Raw genomic sequence first — 20,129 nt, 5'->3', positions numbered from 1 at the left:
TAGGCCACACCTCCCTGACGTAGCTAATCCTCCAACAGCTTGCCGGGCTGTTAGTACAGAGTGACCCGGTTTTTCTGGTGCTGGAAAGAGCCGTCAAATCACAGCTGGCTTATGGGCTTTCAAGGTGAGAGATGGCCAGAGGTGCTTTGCCTTTGCCTGCCTCTGCATAGCGATCCTGGTATTCCTTGGAGGTCTCCCATCCAAGTACTAACCCTGCTTAGCTTCTGAAATATGATGAGACTGGGCTAGCTTGGGTCAGACAAGTCAAGGCAGGAGTTGGGGGTGGGGTTTAGCCTATAAGCCACAGCTGACATATGGGATAGCAGTGCCCCTTTAAGCTGAGTGAGTTTTTTAGCCTTCCCTCACACATTTTCATCTCTCAGCTCAGGAAATATACCCCCAGAGCAAACTGATTTATGCCGTAACTCACAACTTTAATGCCAGTAGCTCACAAAGTAGAATTTTTGTTCACAAGACTCCGCAGCTTAGAGGGAACATTGATGGGGACGCCATGGGATTTTCACAGAAAGAGATGATCAGGTGCGGGTTTGCCATTGTCTGTCTCCACATCGCGACCCGGGACTTCCTGGGTGGTCTCCCGTCCAAATACTAGCCAGAACTGATCCTGCTTAGCTTCCAAAATCTGATGAGATGAGGCTAGCTCAAACCCGGCTTCCCTGATGGATACATCGATCTTTTATCACGTGCGGTTTGGCTGTCGGGGTGGTGTTGTGTTTATTTTAAGCAGAAGCACTGGAAGGAAGGGAGGAAGGAAGGAAGGAAGGACACCCCCAAATTCAAAGACAAGGATTTTTTTTGCAAAAACAACAGAAGACGCTGGGTGTCAAATCGACATTCCTTCTACCAAAAAATGTACATAAATTGGATTAACCACATTAAAATAGTGCTGAAGATTCCCCTCCTCACTCCAGACATTCCAGCGTTCTCAGAGAATGTAAGCCAACGGATGTCTGGGCCTTTCAAAGTGGTTACAAGGTTGAAAGAGTGGGAAATAATAGCTAAGGTTCTTAAAGGAAGGATGGTTCCCCCTGTTGAGGAAATAGCATTTTAGGAATGGCATTAAGGTGGCAGCTACATAAGCGCCGTGTGTGCTGTACTTCTAAGTACCTCCCTGCTCAGTTATCAACGTTCCTACACAATGATTTCTCATTTAGTTCTCACTCTGCGAAGAGAGTGAAAGCACAGTAAGGTTTTGGTCATGCTATTTAGTCATCTGCCACATCGGGCAGAGTTCAGCTTTCCTTCCAAATAAGAAATTTGCCCAGTGGATTTCTTTGTGTGTGTGTGTGTGTTTAGGCACAGGAGCGTGTGTGGTGATTTGCTAGCCATACTCAATCCCTTCTTCTTCTGAGTTGGCAAAGAGAGAGCTGGACAATGCGGTTAAAAGCATTCCAGACGATATCAAAAGACTTTCAACCAGGCAGGGAGAAAGCATTTCAAATTCCGAAGAGTCAGCATCCGATGTCAAGGGATCCATTTGAGCGCACCGTTTCAAAGGATTTGCCCATCTGAGCTAAGTATTCTAAGGGTGCCACCCTGCCAATGGGTAGCATCAAGAACTGCCTGTTCAGGATCATTCTTTGGCTCCCACCATGTGGAACGGCCTGAGGGAATGAGGAAGGCCCTTCTACTTCTACCGTGTCACAGCATGAAAACAGAAATATCCAGGAGGGCACATTTAATGAAAGGATCAGAACTGCTATATAATGGAACTACTCAGGAGGCTGCTGTGTAAGGGAATAGGATCGCAGTCTATTGCAATGTTTATAGTACGCAGGAGTTTTTTGGTAGCAGAAACCTAGCAGGAACTCATTTGCATATTAGGCCAAACCCACTGATGTCACCATTGTTTCACCCAGGGCTCTCTTTTTTTGTAGAAAAAGCCCAGCAGGGATTCATTTGCATATTTGGCCACACCCTCTGATGCCAAGCCAGCCGGGACTGCATTCCTGTGCGTTCCTGCTTTAAAAAAGCCCTAATGGTAGGCACAATCACAATGGGGCCATCCCGGGAGGCAGACCACACACACACACACACAAAACAGAAGACCAACTCCTGAGGACAAGAGCAGAAATTTCTAAAAATACACTGGGAAAGATGAGTGAAAGAGAACAAAACAAATACTGTAATGGCGGTTGCCACTGAAACTGCCAATCATATCTGCAGTGGCCAATCAGAAGCCTTGCGGGGCAACAACCCTACTTGACCCCACCCATGTTCCAAAAAACACCAGATTGGCACCAAGGAAGGTGTAACCAGGCGCTGTGGTAACTGTGGGCACCAGATTGGGGGTCAAGGTCTTCAGTAGACTTTTGTTGTTGGTGGGTTGGTATTATTTTCGACTTCTGTAATCCTAGGCCTCATGCATTGTTTATTGGATCTCTTATGCTGGCTGATTGGGATTTTTTAATGTTGTATAATCCAGCAGGTGATGAATGAAGTAAATAAATATAAGAAATAAAGGAGGGCCACCAACTAACCTGGGGGGAAAAGATTTGTCCTACTTGTGTCTTTAACAGTAACTTAAAGACTTATTTCATCTACTTGGGCTCCAATACAGCCCATCTGAGAAGACTCCATAGTTTGGTTTACAGCCTGCTTGCTCCAGTTCTCTTCAGAGCATTCTATTTGTAACTTATAACGCCGTCTGCTCTCAATTCATAGTTCCTTGTTTTTTAAACTGTTTTAACTATTATGTTTGTCCTTTTAACCATTGTTGCTGGAACGATTCCTGTTGTAATCTGCCCCAGCCCACTTGCGGGGAAGGCGGGATATAAATCTGAAGAAAATAAAAACCAATAAAATAAACTTCTGGGAACCAAAAACAGCAGGTGACATTTTTCTCACAGCCTGAAGCATTATTATCTGCTCCTGTTTACAAGTCAAACTGTCATTAGCGGCGCAAGAAGATAAGGGGCTAATGAAACAAGTCTGCAGCACTCAGGGGTGGGAAGGATGTTTTGGACATCTGCAAGGCTGAACTGCCAAAAAGCAAAGGGATGTGTACTGTTGGCCTGTATGTCTGGGACATAAAAACACATAACCATTTCTGATCATCATCGCTCAGTATGCAAAAGCCTGGGAGCAGGGGTCGTTTCATAGAAAAAGAGGTGCTGAAACTCATTAGCACAACTCAGTTGCATAACTCTTTGCATATGCCACACACCCCTGGCATCGTTGGAAAGTGTACCGTCTTTCCCCATACGAGCCCCAGAGAGCACTGAGGTCAGCAGGGAAGAACAAGCTGACTATCCCCGGGCCAAAGGAGGCGAAATTGCAGAACACCCTCACACTAGGCTTCCCAACCCTCCCTCTCTGGCGGGAGACCCCTGGGTTCGCAGCCTCATCTCCCGCTCTTCAAAAATCGGGAAGGGGAGGGGTGGAGGGGGGGAGAACATACCTGTAGGCTTCATGTTATTATAGAGCTCCTGAGCTGTTTGTAAAATGTATGCCCCTTTAAGGCTGGGCAAGAAGCAGGAAGGGCTTGGGAGAACAGCCCCTCCCTTTCTTTTGCTTTCGTTTTCACAGCAAGAGTTCTCCGGAAGAAGATCTGGTAAGTATTTGTGTGTGAGAGAGAGGGAGGGGGCAGGGGATTCCCTGGTTTGGAGGCCCTCCCCCCCTTTAGAAAGCGTGGGGTGGGAGGGAAATGTCTACTGGGCACTCTATTATTCCCTATGGAGAACGATTCCCATAGGGAATAATAGGGAATTCATCCGTGGGTATTGGGGGCTCTGGGGGGGGTCTATTTTTTGAGTTAGAGGCACCAAATTTTTAGTATAGCATCTAGTGCCTCTCCCCAAAATACCCCCCAAGTTTCAAAACGATTGGACCAGAGGGTCCAATTCTATGAGCCCCAAAAGATGGTGCCCCTATCCTTCATTATTTCCTATGGAAGAAAGGCATTTTAAAAGGTGTGCTGTCCCTTTAAATGTGATGGCCAGAACTCCCTTGGAGTTCAATTATGCTTGTCACATCCTTGTTCTTGGCTCCACCCCCAATGTCTCCTGGCTCCACCCCCAAAGTCTCCTGGCTCCGCCCCCAAAGTCCCCAGATTTTTCTTTAATTGGACTTGGCAACCCTACCGCACACGGGCCTTCTCCATTGCAGCTCCATGCCTATGGAACCAGCTCCCGGAAGAGGTGCAGGCCCTGCGGAGTCTTGACCAATTCTGCAGGGCCTGCAAGACCATCTTTTTTAGGTTGGCCTTTGCGGCCTGCTGATTAAGGATCGCTGAACTGATGGATCCGCCTAAGTGACTTCTGCCTCAGTGATCTTCGCCATTATGCTGACAGAATAGCACCAGGAATACCACTGTCACTGTTAAATTATGTTAAATGTGAATTAGAATGGTTTTAAGATAATGTTGGTTTTAAAAGTTTTTGTATAACTATTGTATGAATATGTTGTTAGCCGCCCTGAGCCTGCCTAGGCGGGGAGGGCGGGATATAAATAAAATTTTATTATTATTATTATTACTACTAAATTATATCAACTCAGCATCTATCTTCAAAGGCTTCTTGAATTATAATTGCCATCATAAAAGCTTATTCCCACACTACTTTTAAAATGACTTTCTCCCAGGGCTTTTTTTGAGCAGGAACACAGTTCCAACCAGCTTGGCATCAGAGGGTGTGGCCTAATATGCAAATGAGTTCCTGCTGGGCCCTTTTCTACAAAAAAAGCCCTGCTTTCTCCTATGTGGCCACAGTGGCATGACGAAGATTTCTATCTGTCGGCTTTATATGTTTTGGTTATTTTCCAGTTTTTTGTGAGGGGAAAATATTAGAAAGTTTGTCAATTCTTAGAATTCAGCAAAATTCTCACAGGGGGTTTGAACAATGGAGCCCAGAAGCAAGTATTCGGGAGTGGGAGGTAAAAAAGAAAGACCACAATAAAAATTTAGAGGTTCCGGAGCTCTGCTCCTGTGAACTCTTGCCCAAAATGAAGCCTGCCTGGGAGTTCATCAACATATACATGATCTGGAATCACATGTGGTCTCAGCTACTGAACAATTCCATCTATTTGAATAGGTGTGGGAAAATATGAATAAGCGCAGGGGGAAATGTCTAATTAGATCCCAGCAGCCCAGGCGGAGGTGCCTAAGTGGCCAGAAGCCTGTAGCGTCCATGCTTAGAGGCCAAAGAAATAAGAAAAAGCTTTGTGGAGTTTACTTGGAGGTTCCCAATAGCCAGCCAGTGCCAAGAACCAACTGCTGGACTGGATTTGCTCTGTGAAGTCTTACAAACTGGTTTTGGATCATACTTACCACCCTGGCGGCCCTCTCTTGAGATTCACATTTTCGACAGAACCACGGCCCAGTGGGAACCTGGACAATTCCATAGCAGGCTGAGGGAAGAAAAAGCAACCATCAGAAGATCTAGTTGGGCGGAGGAGGAATGCATGTATCTACACAACAGCGTGCCTGTCTGCTTGATGCTTTTTCTTTTAATGGAAAACCTGGGTTGCATACTAGGGTTGCCAACCTCCAGGTGGGGAATGCAAGCGTGAAGGAGAGGGTTAGGCAAGAGAGCACAGAAGCTATACAACCAGCATCGTAACCCCAAATAACAAAATACAAATACCCAAACTGCAAAAGTTATTATTGATATTAATCCCAATATGCTACTTATCCAAACGTTCTATTATATGTAAATTGTATATCTTACCAAGTTACACCAAAAGCCAATATGTTCATAAGCCCCAAAATCGCTCTATCAGGGGTGGCCAATGGTAGCTCTCCAGATATTTTTTGCCTATAACTCCCATCAGCCCCTGCCATTGGCCATGCTGGTTGGGGCTGATGGGAGTTGTAGGCAAAAAAACATCTGGAGAGCTACCGTTGGCCACCCCTGCTCTATATCAGTATAAACATGAATGCCACCAAAAGGGGAGGGGGAAATCCCAATGTCCAGTAAGGTTCAGTCTTCACTTTTTAAGAGAACCAAGGCCCCCTCCAAAGAGTATGTATCTTGAACAAGGAGTCGACTGAGAACTTGTATTGTATTGCACTTCTTCCCAGTAGAAACAAGTTGGTGAATACCAGTAGAATACCAGTAGAAACAAGTTGGTGAATGAGAAGTTGGAAACTATATACTGATTTACAAATTCTTGCAGAGTTGTGGATATTGAAACATAAATTGGGAACCGCAGATTGATTCCAAATCTTTGCAGAGGACCCGCCAGATTTTTGAGAGCCGAAAGACAAGGGAGAGAGGGAGGGAGGGAGGATCATCTCTCTCTCTCTGGGATGCGCAAAACTTGGGCAGGCCTGAGTCCTGGGATGCCTACAGCCACCCAAATCATATGCAAATCCTTCATGTATCCTCCTTGTCTGAGACTTACGATGAGCAAAAGAATGTGTTTTAGACTTGCTGGTGCGATGCGAGCAAGAGGGCATGCCTGTTCCCCAAAGGAGCCAAGGAGGCCGACAAAGAGGACAGCAAAATGATATGAAAGCTCAGGCAGATGAAGGTATAGAATAATTCAGTCTGGTTTGGTTTTTTAAAATGTATTGTTATTTGATATTTACATAAGAAAGTTATGCGTATGAGAAAAGAAGGGAAAGAGAGACCCTGCAGGAGGGAGGGAGGGAAGTAGGGTTGCCAATCCCCAGATGGGGGCAGGGGATCCCCCGGTTTGGAGCCCCTTTCCCCGCTTCAGGGTTGTCAGAAAGCAAGGGGAGGGAAGGGAAATGTCTACTGGGAACTCTATTATTCCCTGTGGAGATTTATTCCCATAGAAAATCATGGAGAATTGATCTGTGGGTATCTGGGGCTCTGGGGGGGGGGCTGTTTTGGGGGGTAGAAGCACCAAATTTTCAGTATAGCATCTAGTGCCTCTCCCCAAAATACCCCCCAAGTTTCAAAAAGATTGGACCATGGGGTCCAATTCTATGAGCCCCAAAAGAAGGTGCCCCTATCCTTCATCATTTCCTATGGAAGGAAGGCATTGAAAAGGTGTGCCGTCCCTTTAAATGTGATGGCCAGAACTCCCTTTGGAGTTCAATGATGCTTGTCACAGCTTTGATCTTGGCTCCACCCCTAATGTCTCCTGGCTCCACCCCCAAAGTCTCCTGACTCCACCCCCAAATTCCCCAGATATTTCTTGAATTGGACTTGGCAACCCTAGAGGGAAGAAGGAAGGAACCTAGCTAAAATATTATACTATGAGAAATAAGTAATAATTTTTAAAATATTAAAAAAATTGATCTCTCTCTCTCTCTCTCTCTCTTTTTTTTTTTAAAAAAAAATCAGAATACATTAAAATCTTCCATTTAATTTTTTTTTGGCCAATAATTAAATTCTTTGTTGAGGGGGGCCATTCCCTTTAGCCTTTCATTCTAAAATGAAAGATGTCATTGTTCAAAGTGCGTTTTTTTCTGCCTTGAAAGTTAACAGGAGATCCTAAACAGGTCAACTCAGGAGTAAGTTTCAATTCATCCAGTAAAGCTTATTGCCAGGAAAGGGTTTTTAGGACTGCAGGCTAAATGCTTGCTTGAGGAAGTTGCGGCTACAAAGTGGGGAAAACACTCCGTGCATGCTTAGTGGCCTTTTCTTCTACATTACTAGTATCTTCTAGGGCACAACCCCGATATTCAAGGGCAGCCTTTCATATTTCAGCAGGGGGGAGGGTAGAATTCTCAGCAAAGTTTAAATGCCGACTTTGTAATTCATAATTAAACAAGCCCCCCCCCCCCAAATATGCAACTCATTTGAACAGCACATAATATGATTCCTTTTCATGCCACATAACAGCAATAGCAAACTTATCAACACAGATTAAAGAGCCATCCTTTAATTAAATCATTTTCAGCACAGGGTATGTCCTTGGCAAGCACCCTGCCCACACCAGACTAATTGAAGATTCATTATATATAAAAGAACATCCAAATTAGCTGGACAAACAAGAGCTCATGTCTGGTCTGAAACGAGGGTCGCCAGGTCTGTGTTGGAAAATACCTGGAGACTTTGGGGGGGTGTGGAGCCAGGAGAGGGCGGGGTTTGGGGAAGGGAGGGGCCTCAGCATGGGACAATGCCCTAGAGTCCACCCTTCAAAGCAGCCCTTTGCTCCAGGGGAGCTGATCTCTGCCAGCTGGAGATCGGTTGTCAAAGCAGGAGATCTCCAGGCCCCACCTGGAGGCTGGCAACCCTATCGGAATCACATCTGCGGCTGTCAGGACTTTTTTCGTAACAGGAACACCTTTGCATATCGGGCCACACCCCCTGATGTAGCCAATCCACCTGGAGCTTCCAGTAGCCCCTGTACTAAGAGCCCTGCAAGCTCCAGGAGGATTGGCTACATCAGGGCTGTGTGGCCTAATATGCAAAGGAGTTCCTGCTACATAAAAAGCCCTAGTGGCTGTACTCCTCTTCTGTTGGAGGGCCCCACGGAATAAAATGAAGCTTACTTCTGAGGTACGTTTGCCAAGCTTCAGGCGGCACCTGGAGATTTCCTGCTATTACAGTTCATCTCCAGGCAATAGAAATCAGTTCCCCTGGAGAAAATGGCTGCTTTGGAGGCTGGATTCTGTGGCATTATATACCCTGCTGAGGTCCCCCCCCTCTGCCTAAACCCTTCCTTCTCCAGGCTCCACCCCCCAATTCTTCAGGCATTGCCCAACCCAGAGCTGGCAACATTATTTTGAGTAGACCTGCCTAGGATCGTTTCTTCTCTCTCTGTGTTAGCCCTCACGCTTTCCCTAAAATTTCCTAAATTGACACCCCAGTTTTAAATGTTAAGCAGCATTGCCTCTGAAGCGGAAGCCGATGAAAGTATGCAAAACAAAGTAAGCCGACGTGCTCCGTTTGCATCATTCGTACAGAGAGACAATAGAATGTTGATATTTTTAGTGCTGGGCGTATCTCCTTCCAACAAGCCAAATCAAATGTACTTGCTTAGAGTGCCACCCATTTTCCTACTGAGAGCGAGAATGTGATGCACAGAGGCAATTCCCCAGTAACTGTACCTTTTCGGTTACTAGGAGAGAGAGTTGAGGGTCTCATTACATGCACGCACAAACACACACACACACACGCAAAAATCAGATGCAGAAAGGGAGATGGAGGCTTTCGAAATTTGGGTAAAAATGTCCTTTCAGATCAATGAAACACTGAATGACATTCTAAAATATCTTCGCACTTTCCCTCAACAGCAATGCCCCGGTTTGTCCAATCAATAAACACTGACTTAATCCAAGATAACATCCATCGCAGCAAAAATAAACCCAGCTCTAGTGGCACCTTCCAGATTAGCAAGAAATAAAATGGGTTTGAAGTCTTCAAGCGTGCCAGGAGACTCCGGTTTGTTTTTTCAGCTTCATCAGGAGTCAGTGAATTTATTACTCTTCTCTTTTTTTTTCTGAGTTGACAAAATTGACGAATGTTTTCTTTTGGCAGTCTGCCGAACCACACAGAACGGTGCTCAACACGGGCTGCCTTCAGAATTAAGCATTAGGAGACGGCTTTGAAATTGCCAGACAGCCTCTAATTAGAATCAGTACAGGAAAGGAAGTACGGGAGCAGCCTTAGAGAGCGCCGTGCAGGGTAAAACGTAAACTGGATGAAATTAGGATTGCTGGCCTTCAGGGGGTAGCTGAAGATCTCCTGGGATTACAAGTGATCTACAGGGGACAAAGATCAGTTCACCTGGAGAAAAATGGCTGCTTTGGAAGGTAAATTTCATGGCATCATATACCACTGAAGTCCCACCCTCCTCAGGTTCCATCCCCAAAATCTCCAGGTATTTCCCAACCTGGACCTGTCAACCCTAGATGAAATGCATCCACATTTGTCCTGCTAAAAGGTAAAGGTAATCCCCTGTGCAAGCACTGAGTTGTTACTGACCCGTGGGGTGATGTCACATCACGGCATTTTCATGGCGGACTTTTTACGGGGTGGTTTGCCATTGCCTTCCCCAGTCATCTGCACTTTATCCCCAGCAAGCTGGGTACTCATTTTACTGGCCTCAGAAGGATGGAAGGCTGAGTCGACCTTGAGCCAGCTACCTGAATCCAGCTTCCACCGGGATTGAACTCAGGTCGTGAACAGAGTTTGGACTGCAGTACAACAGCTTTGTCATTCTGCTAAAAAGGTAAAGGTAGTCCGCTGTGCAAGCGCCAGTTGTTTTCGACTCTGGGGTGATGTTGCTTTCACAACGTTTTCACGGCAGACTTTTTTAATGGGGTGGTTTGCCACTGCCTTCCCCAGTCATCTACACTTTCCCCCCAGCAAGCTGGGTACTCATTTTACCGACCTCGGAAGGATGGAAGGCTGAGTCAACCTGGAGCCGGCTACCTGAACCCAGCTTCTGCTGGGATCGAACTCAGGTTGTGAGCAGAGGGCTCCGACTGCAGTACTGCAGCTTTACTACTCTGCCACGGGGCTCTTACCACTCTGCTATAGCACTGCAAATCTAGATCTTGCACCAATGCAATAAGCTCAGAGCAAAGTAAATGCCATATGCAAAGCCCAGGGAACAGTGATTCATTATTATCTTTTTACTCTGCCCCTCCCAGGATCTCATATGGCTCTCCCTTCCTTAATTTTATCCTCACAACAACCCTGTGAGGCAGGTTAGTTTGAGAGAGCGCAGCTGGCCGAAGAACATCCAGGGACCTTCATTGTGGGGTAGCCAAGAGGCCTGGAAAAAATTGTCCTGTCCTTTTAATAGAGCCGCCATCTTTGGAAATAAGCAGGATAAGTTTTTTATGGCATTCAAGTTAAAAACGGTGGAGGTGGAAAGTGCCGTCAAGCCACAGCCAACTTACGGCGATCCCTTAAGGGATTTTCAAGGCAACAGATGCTCGGTGGTGCTTTACCATTGCTTGTTTCTGTATAGAAGCCCTGGACTTCCTTGAAGATTTCCCATCCAAGTACTAGCCGGGGCCGATCCTTCTGAGCTTCCAAGATTTGATAAGATTGGGCTAGCCTGGCCCATCCAGGTTATACTATTAACTTATACAAGTATAACCTGGTAAATAATATCCCATTAAGCCTCAAGTGCCAGTTTGGTGTTGTGGTTAAGATCAGGGCTTTTTTTGGTATCAGGAACTCCTTTGCCTATTAGGCCACACACCCCTGATGCAGCCAATCCTCCTGGAGCTTACAGTAGGCCCTGTACTAAGAACCCTGTAAGCTCTTGGAGGATTGGCTACATCAGGGGTGTGTGGCCTAATAGGCAAAGGTGTTCCTGCTATAAAAAAAGCCCTGAGAGTGATACTCTAATCTGGAGAATTGAGTTTGATTCCCCCTCTCGTCTTCCACTTGCAGCCAGCTAGGTGACCTTGGGTCAGTCACAGCTCTCTCAGATCTGTTCTTTCAAGAGCAGCTCTCAAAAGAGCTCTCTCAGCCCCACTCACCTCACAGGATGTCTGTTGTAGGGAGAGGAAGGGAAGGAGACTGTAAGTCACTCTGAGACTCCAAGTGAAGGATGGGGTATGAACCCAATCTCCTCCTCCTTCTTCTGAATGGGATGTTTTTCTTTCTCCAGCTGGTTGGCAGCCCTAACTTCACAGTAGCAGAAAGATTTGAACCCAAAGCTCCAACACTAGTCTGAAGGCTCACTGCAGAATTTTACTACTAAGCTTTAAGCAAGTTCCAGCCCTCTAATATTGTGATCCTAAGCAGAGTTAAACCCTGCTAAATCCACCGAAGAGGAGGTACTTAGAAAGGTGTAACCCTGCTGAGGTCAGCGCTAGGTGGGCAGGTGTGTTGGTCTGAAGCAGCAGAACCAAGTTTGAATCCAGTGGCACCTTTAAGACCAACACAGTTTAAGTCAGGATATGAGCTTTCATGGCCATGCATGAAAGGACATCACTGTTAGTTCCATGGACGGGAATCGATGCAAAGGTGCTCTGAGTTTCATAACGAAACAATAGCACTGGTGAGTCATAAATATAAGCATGAATAAATCAGATGTGGTTAGAGAGAGTGCCGTCAGGGAAGCTGTGATATGGAAGGATACGTGTTCCACGTCAAGAGAACAAGGGTACTTTGCTGGCCGTGTTCCCTCGAAGCTGAGTTAGTGTGCGCTAGCTCACAGATTTTTAGCCTCCAGCTCACACATTTTTGTCTTAGTTCAGGAAGGATGACCCCAGAGCACAAGAATTTATGCAATAGCTCACAACTTTAATGTCAGTAGCTCACAACTTTAATACCAGTAAATGAGGGGTTTTGTTGTAGCAGGAACTCCTTTGCATATTACGCAACAACCCCCTGATGTAGCCAATCCTCCTGGAGCTTCCAGGGCTCTTAGCACAGAGCCTACTGTAAGCTCCAGGAAGATTGGCTGCATTGCGGTGTATGGCCTAATATGCAAAGGAGTTCCTGCTACAAAAAAAGCCCTGCCAGTAGCTCTCACAAAGTAGAATTTTTGCTCACAAGACTCTGAGGCTTAGAGGGAACATTGCTTGCCGGGGCTCTGACACAGACCAGATACACCTCTTCTCCCAAAAGGAAACCCTGCTATAGGATGATTATATTGTCCATCACATTTTTAAAAATCCCATCCTTTCCCCCAGAAGTTCAGAGGAGTGTAGCCGGTTCTTCCTTCCTCCCAGGTCGGTTCCCCAACAACTCTGCGAGAGACTTTAGAACGAAACCGAAAGACGGGGACTGATCCAAAATCATTCAGGGGGTAGAATCTGAACTCAGATCTTCCTGAGCCTATTCCAATACTCTAACCATGCTGGCTGCAGCCTTCCTAGAGCCTTCATCTCTGACTTTGTGGTCACTGCACTTAAAAATCATTTTCTCCAAGATTACATGGATGAAAACAGAGATAAACAGCGCTTTGGAGCACATATGAACACACAAAGCTGCCTTATACTGAATCAGACCCCCGGTCCATCAAAGTCAGTATTGTCTACTCAGACTGGCAGCAGCTCTCCAGGGTCCCAGGCTGAGGTCTTCTAAAACTCTGGATCATGCGCTCCATGTGCCACCCAGCCTATTCTACACAGTAACTCAATCTTAGCTACTTGAAGCATTAATACTGCCAAAGAGTGTTCGCTGATCTAATTTAAAGTCAACAATCTTTGTCCTTTTAAAATAAGCTAGAAAAACGTCATCTGATAGGAACAGGTGTGCACCACAAGATATATGAGTAAGGTTGTCAACCTCCAGGTGGTGGCTGGTGATCTCCTAGGATTACAACCACCAGAGATAAGTTCACCAGGAGAAAATGGCTGCTTTGGTATTGCCCAACATGAAGCTGGCAACCCTAGGTATGAGACTCAGTTCACACATCATGTGAAACCATGGTTTCATTTGCACAGGGTTTGTGTGATTGTCGAAATGCAAGCCACTCGCCCTGATCTGCATAGCTCAGGCAAGCCCAATCTCATCTGATCTCAGAAACTAAGCAGGGCTGACCTTGGCAAGTACTTGGAAGGGAGACCTCCTTGGAATACCAGGACTGGGAGGCAGAGGCAGGATGTATCAAGCGACTTCCCTGAATGTCCTCAATGCCCCAGTAGGGGTCAGTCGCCAGAGGTCACCATGACTTCCAGGTGCACACACACACACACCCACTCTCACATACGCACAAATACAAAAATAACAGAAAAGAGAAGAAAAAGAAAGAAATTCACGCCACTCCACTCATTATAGTTATTTAGGCTGCATCAAACCAGGATCTGAAAACACAACTTGAAGTTGGTTTCTCAACACCAGTCAACCTGAGCTGTAGTTGTGTTGTGAAGTAGGACTGTATTCTCAATTGAGTCTCAGGAGAGGAGGTATAGAAATTCCCTAAATAACTCCCTAAATAACTTTTTAAAATCTAGCTTGTGGGTTCACCCAATGATACCCTCCCAGGCTCCAGAAAGCAACAAATTCAGTTATTTGTCAATGCAAACCAGAATCTGGCTAATTTTTCAAATTAACCAGTTAAAAATAAATGATGTTTTTGCCCTGTGTTTGAACTAGAGCCAGGGACCCTTTCCTGGGAAGGAAGCTGCTCCAAGACGAAAGAAAGACCCAAAGCATGCCCCTTGAGTATGTAACCAAATTTGTGAACTAGACCATTTCTTTCTGGTCATTTGTAAAAAATGGCAAGCACCAAGTGCTAGAGTGGTCAGAAATGTGCCAGTGGTTTGTGGCATGTGAGGGTGGGGTGACACAGGTGGGAAAGTGATGTAACATTCATGCATTTGCTTCTCCAGCACAATTCCATTGCGGCTCAGTGCCGAGAGAAAAACGTTCTTGTTTTTCCACAATTCCCTATTTTATGACCTTGCTTTCTGGCCTGTCCCCTGCCTTGCCTGTCCTGTTTCCTCAGCCCGTTTCCTTTCATCCACCTCTATTCTGCCAGGGAAAGATAAGAACATGACAGCTAATATTTAATAAAAAGAAAACTGCTGAAATGTAAGTTTCAGAAAGTACAACGCTTGTTATTCATCTCTGTGTAGGTCAAAAAGGACACCCATCAGTCAAAACCGGCTGTGTATATTAATTCTTGGAAGACACCAACACTATGGAAATCTTACTTTCGCCATTAACTTACATCATTATCCAAAATTATGACCTGTATTTCCCCCCTTTTTGCCGTATGAATAGAAGTTAAAATGAGTGCTGTGGGGATTGTGACATATCTGTGGGGCAGTGAGTCTCTCTTATTATGTCAAATTCTGAAAACGGGGAGAGGGAAATTAGTTTTAAAAAGTTTTTAGGTGACAGAAATTTTAAAATAGACAGTCCCACCGAGTGTAGTCAATTCCTGTAATCCACCCATCAGTCTTCTACCCATCTCCAGGGCTTTTTTTGTAGCAGGAACTCCTTTGCATATTAGGCCAACCCCTCCCCCTCGATGTAGCCAGTCCTCCAAGAGCTTACAGGGCTCTTCTTACAGGGTCTACTGTAAGCTCTTGGAGGATTGGCTACATTAGTGGAAAAAAACCCTGCCCATCTCCATGGCAGATGGGACAAAGTAGTGGTCAGAATATGGCACTTAGGAATAGGGAGACCCAAGTTTGAACTCCTACCCTGCCACAGAAGCTTGGTGGCTGACTTTGGACCTTTCACTCTCTCTCAATCTAATTTTAAAATTGTTTTATACAAATCATGGTGTAGACCATGTTCTGTTAGCCGCCCTGAGCCTGCCTCGGCGGGGAGGGCGGGAATCGGGATACAAATAAAATTTATTATTATTATTAATTTGCCTCACAGGTGGTGGTTGTGAAAATAAAATGGAGGAGAAAAGAATGTTGTAAGCTACTTTGGGTAGACACTGGGTAGGAAAGTGGGAGTTTGCATGTCTAAATAGAGCCAGGGTGATGTAGGGGTTAAGCACAGCAGACTTTAATCTGGAGAACCAGGTTTGACTCTCCATTCCTCCATATGAGGCCTGCTGCGTGACCTGGGCCCAGTCACTGTTCCCTCCAAATTCTCTCAGCCCCAACTGCCTAACAAGGTGCCTGTTGTGGAGAGAGGAAGGAAAGGCAACTGAAAGCCGCGTTGAGATTCCTTAGAGTAGAGAACAGCAAAAGGATAAATGTCTACATAGAGCCAGTTTGGTGTAGTGGTTAAGAATGGTGGATTCTAATCTGGAGAACTGGGTTGTATTTCCCATCCTCCCTATGGGAATGGAGCTGGGTGGGTGACCTTGGGCCGGTTATAGTTCTCACAGAACTCTCTCAGCCCCACCTATCACACAAGGCGTCTGTTGTGGGGAGAGGAAGGGAAGGTGATTATGAGCTACTTTGAGACGCCTCAAGGCAGAGAAAAGTGGGGTATAAAAACAAACTCTTCTTCCTCTTCCAAATAAAAAAACCTGAGGTTAAAAAAAAATAGCGTTGCAATATCACCACAAATTTATTTATTTACTTACTTCATTATACCCTGCTTTTTCTCCCAACAGGGACACAAAACAGACTACATCATTATTGATTTTATCCTCTCAACAGCCCTGTAAAGTAGGTTAGGCCAAGAGTTTGTAATTGGCCCAAAGTCACCCAGAACGCTTCCTGTGGCTGTGTGAGGATTCGAACGAGGGTCTTGTCGGTCTTATGCTCTAACCACTGCACCACACTGGATACAAAGGGAACACCATAAGAAAAAAAGAGGCACCTGTCTTATCTCTGGGAAATATTTCCAGTTTAACATGTATAGCACTGGAACCCGCCACAAGAAAGAAACCAGATTACAACAAGAAACAACACCTCAGGCTATGCATATTTTATATCCTGACATCAACATGTCTGCCATTTCTCTCCTTTTTACAAGGATCTCCTAAAATAACATGGAGAGCTAAATCTCCATTAATCTGAATGACAAAAGGCTCAATAATGACGAAATGAAGTATTAGTACTGGTGGTACTAAGATGCTGAACAGAACCAAAGCAGAAGACTGTAAAAGTCCAGGAAGGCAAACAGGCTACATTCTATATGTCTTGAGCTACTTCAGCACACAAATTGTTTCACAGTTAAAAGCTAGTATTCCCCTGCTTTGGGGGGGTGGGGAAAGAGCTCCCATACCACATCATAGTCTCTCTGAGCACAACAACATGGGGTATCTCAGAGCTTTCCCTGTTAAGCCAAAGCCTCAGAGGAGATAGCAGCAAAGGGGGTAAGATGCAAACTGTCCCTGCCCGCTTCTACTCCATTCACTGTTGCTTCCAAGGCAAGGAGCAGCGTTTCCAAAAAGAGCACTCTTTGGGGACATGAGCTGCAGTCCAAGAACCACCGCTCTATGCCATGTGTCACTGTGCATGGAAAACTGAAGAATGCACTGCCTTGATCATCCCTTTCAATGGCACCTTCAGAGGAGCCCTCGGGTGCTCTTTGAAGCAATGAGAGATGCATCCTTTAGACGAAGGATAGCTAGTTAGTAGCTGATGGGTCAGATTTATTTTTTGTAGCAATGTCATTTAGTCCCCAGTGACCTTGCTAGGTCTGCACTGCCACAAACTTCCTTGGTGGATCCCCTCCCCCCCATCCCAGTCATTCATCTGCAAAGTATCTTCCTCATTCGCTTAGATGCACGCAGTTTCTTAAAATGGATTGCTCGTTTCAGAAACTCCCAAATGAGATAACTTCAACTACGGCTCACCAAGACTTAGCTCAGAAACCCATTCTTTGATTTCAGGATCCAGCCTGAGAATGTATCATATCACAGCCTATAATTTATTACTTTAGGAGGAAGAAATTAGAAAATAAAGTACACATTAAAAAAGGATTGGAACACCTAGAAGTAAAAGCTAAAGAATCTGGGACTTTCCAGTTTAGAACAGGGGCGGCCAAACTACGGCTCGGGAGCCACATGTGGCTCTTTCACACATATCGTGTGGCTCTTGAAGCCCTCCCCCCGCTCTGTTGACCAGCTTGGGGAATACATTTAAAGTTGCTTTCTTTCCATCTCTCCCTCCCTCTCTTCTCCTGCCCCCATCTTCCTTCCTGCCTGCCTGCCTTGTGGCTCACAAACACATTTTATGTGGCTCTTACATTAAGCAAATTTGGCCACCCCCGGTTTAAGAAAAGACTATTGAGGGAAGAAACATGAAGGAGATTTAGAAAATGAAGCATGGTGTGGAGAAGATGGATACAAGTAACTTTTTCTCCCTCTCCCATAATAGTAGGACTTAGGGCCACCTGATAAAGGTGATGGGCAATAGATTCAGGGTGGACAAAAGGAAGTTTTTAAATCAATTGGGGCACTCATCACCCAGTGACAGCTTCAAGCACAGATGCATTTAAAATACGACTAGACAGATTTATGGCTACAGGTCGAGGTGACTAAAAAGAACCTCCACTTTCAGAAGAAGTAAACCTCTGAATATCAGTACAAGGAGGCAACATCGACAGAAGGCCTTGGCACCCTGTTGGTTGGCTCTCCAAGGCAACTAGTTGGCCACCACGGGGAACAGGTTGCTAGATTACATGGACTGCTGGTCTTATGTTCTAAAAGCCCCTTTTGGCCACTGTACATTACTGTGCCATTCAAATTCCCTGGCAGCCAAACCCAGCCATACAGGAATCATCTCAGAAGAAGAAAAGATTGGATTTCTATCCTGCCCTTCATGCAGAGTCTCAGAGCGCCTTATGATTGCCTTCCCTTCCTCTCCCTACAACAGAGACCCTGTGAGGTAGGTGGGGCTGAGAGAGAACTGCTCTGAAAGACCTGTGGCTGATCCAAGGTCACCCAGCAGCTGCATGTGGAGGAGTGGAGAATCAAGCTCGGCTCTCCAGATTAGAGTCCACCCCTCTTAACCGCTACACCAAACTGGCTGTCCCACCAAAGCACCCCGATAGGTAATTCTTTTAAAACACACACACACAACCTATCAAACAGGGTGCACTGAAGAAAACACACTTCTATCAAGCCTCAAACATTTGAGCAGGTAAGGGTTTACATGTGAAGCGGTCATCTCTGAGCACAGGCAGAGTATCTCCACCTTGGTCAGTTTGAGAGATAAGAGAACAGAACAGAAGGCATGGGAACTAGAGGTCTGGCCCTTCCCCTTGCGTTAGCTGTTGGAAAGGGTTAAGCTGGGTCTGAAACGATATTAAGAACCCAAGATCTCCGGGGCATGGTTCACCCCAGGTGACTCCTCCTCTCCCTTCTGTTTACAGTGTTAATGATCTACTAAGAAGATCAGGCCCCCCCTCGCTTTCCTTGCCAGAAAAGCCATGCGTGGGTCCCTCTCTCTAAATTCTCCTCTGCCGCCTTACCTGGACGCCCACAGCTGAAGCCCACCCCCTTCCCCACCTCCATCCACGATGTAAAAACAAAAACAAAAACCACCATGTTACATGGGAGCTAATAATAGATCCCCTGCTAAGCCGGAAGGAAGCCGAGGGAGACTGTCAGAGGTCACTGCCTTACGATTCCTTTCAAGCGACGTCAAAATAAAATGCAAAAGGAAAACAGGCCCGGGAGAATCTGCAACTCAACCCCCCCCCCCCCCCCCAGCCTCCAGCACCCACTCACCCTCCTTCACCTTTTCCACCTCCGCTGCCTCTCGGATGTCACTCCTCCCCAGCCCACATCGGTTGCCTAGGCTGGTACAATTTCAATAATAAATAAACAGAACCACAAAAGCGTTATGTGCCTAGGCAGAGGGAAGCAGGGAGATCTGAGATCCCCCAGCGACACCCGTGCAAAGTTGAGTGTGTGGGTTTTTTTTTTCCTTTTAAAAAGCCCTTCTACAGACGTGTGCAAAGTTGGGTCTGAACAGCTCACGGGACTGCTGGGTCTCTATCCAGCTCCAGGTGCGTTTCTATCTGTCACCCCCTCTGCAGACATCGAGATGGAGATACAGAGAGACGTCAATTCTCCTTGTCGGCAATTGTTGCCAAGGGGTCGCGCCGGGGCCTGGAATCACCTTAACCCTAGATCTGCGGGTCACGGTATGTGCGTTTGTTATGCGTACAACGCACAAACACACACGGAGTGCCCTCTCTCCCCCGCAAGCCCTTTTGCAAACCGTTGCTTCTGCAAACCCCTCTGTAAGGCCCGAAAAGAAATAATAACAATACTCATTTCTCTCCCCCCCCCTTTTTTTTTCTTAAGGCTTTGCAAAGGTGGGGATGGAGGCAAGAGGGAGGGAACCTCTCCTGCTCCCCCCCTCCCCTTGCAAATCTGGCACAACCCCAAGAGTTAAGAAGCAAAGAAGAGGGAAAGATGGGGAAGAGGGGGGGGGGCTGTGGGGGGGGAAGAAGGGGGGGGGCGCCTTACCTTGATGCACCGCCACGTTACAGCCATGCCCGTCGCAATACACCAGGGGGTTCTCGGTCCAGCCCCGCTCGTCGGAACACACGCAGCAGCCGCCCACCATCTCCTTCATTCTCCCATAAGTTTCTTCTGTACGGATCCCCCACCAGCGCTAGCCCCGCCGCCGCCGCCGCTGTTTCCAAACACGCATCCACGCAGCCGCCTCTTGTTCTTCGCCTCTCCGGCTTCTGCTGCCGGCCTCCCGCGCCCGCCTTGCCCCCACGATCCGCCCTCACTAGGAGGGGGAGCCCCGGAGGGGGCTCCGGCGTCCGGCCCCGAGACAGAAACGCCACCGTCGGCTGTGCAGAAACGCGAGCGGCGGCGGCATCGCTGGCCTGGAGCGGACGCGCTCGCTTGCTCGCTTGGCCGTGCACTCACGCACCGACACACACACACACACT

The 20,129-nt window shown here is 46.6% G+C and overlaps 1 protein-coding gene across 1 annotated transcript in view; it reads right to left on the bottom strand.

Moving 5' to 3' along the window:
* The window catches only part of MLLT6 (MLLT6, PHD finger containing), a 135,613-nt gene extending 115,759 nt beyond the window's left edge, over positions 1 to 19,854 (bottom strand). The window contains exons 1-2 of the mRNA XM_060255338.1: positions 19,693 to 19,854; positions 5,288 to 5,367 (exon numbers count right to left, since the gene is read on the bottom strand). Coding sequence (XP_060111321.1) covers positions 5,288 to 5,367; positions 19,693 to 19,801 — 189 coding nt within the window. The 5' untranslated portion in view covers positions 19,802 to 19,854. The remainder of the gene's footprint in view (positions 1 to 5,287; positions 5,368 to 19,692) is intronic.
* Between the last annotated feature and the right edge of the window lie 275 nt (positions 19,855 to 20,129).

This window comes from Heteronotia binoei, chromosome 15 (assembly GCF_032191835.1).
Source record: "Heteronotia binoei isolate CCM8104 ecotype False Entrance Well chromosome 15, APGP_CSIRO_Hbin_v1, whole genome shotgun sequence".
Classification (NCBI taxonomy): domain Eukaryota; kingdom Metazoa; phylum Chordata; class Lepidosauria; order Squamata; family Gekkonidae; genus Heteronotia; species Heteronotia binoei.
The sequence above is the reverse complement of the archived record's forward strand: the minus strand, read 5'-3'. Positions and strand labels throughout refer to the sequence as shown.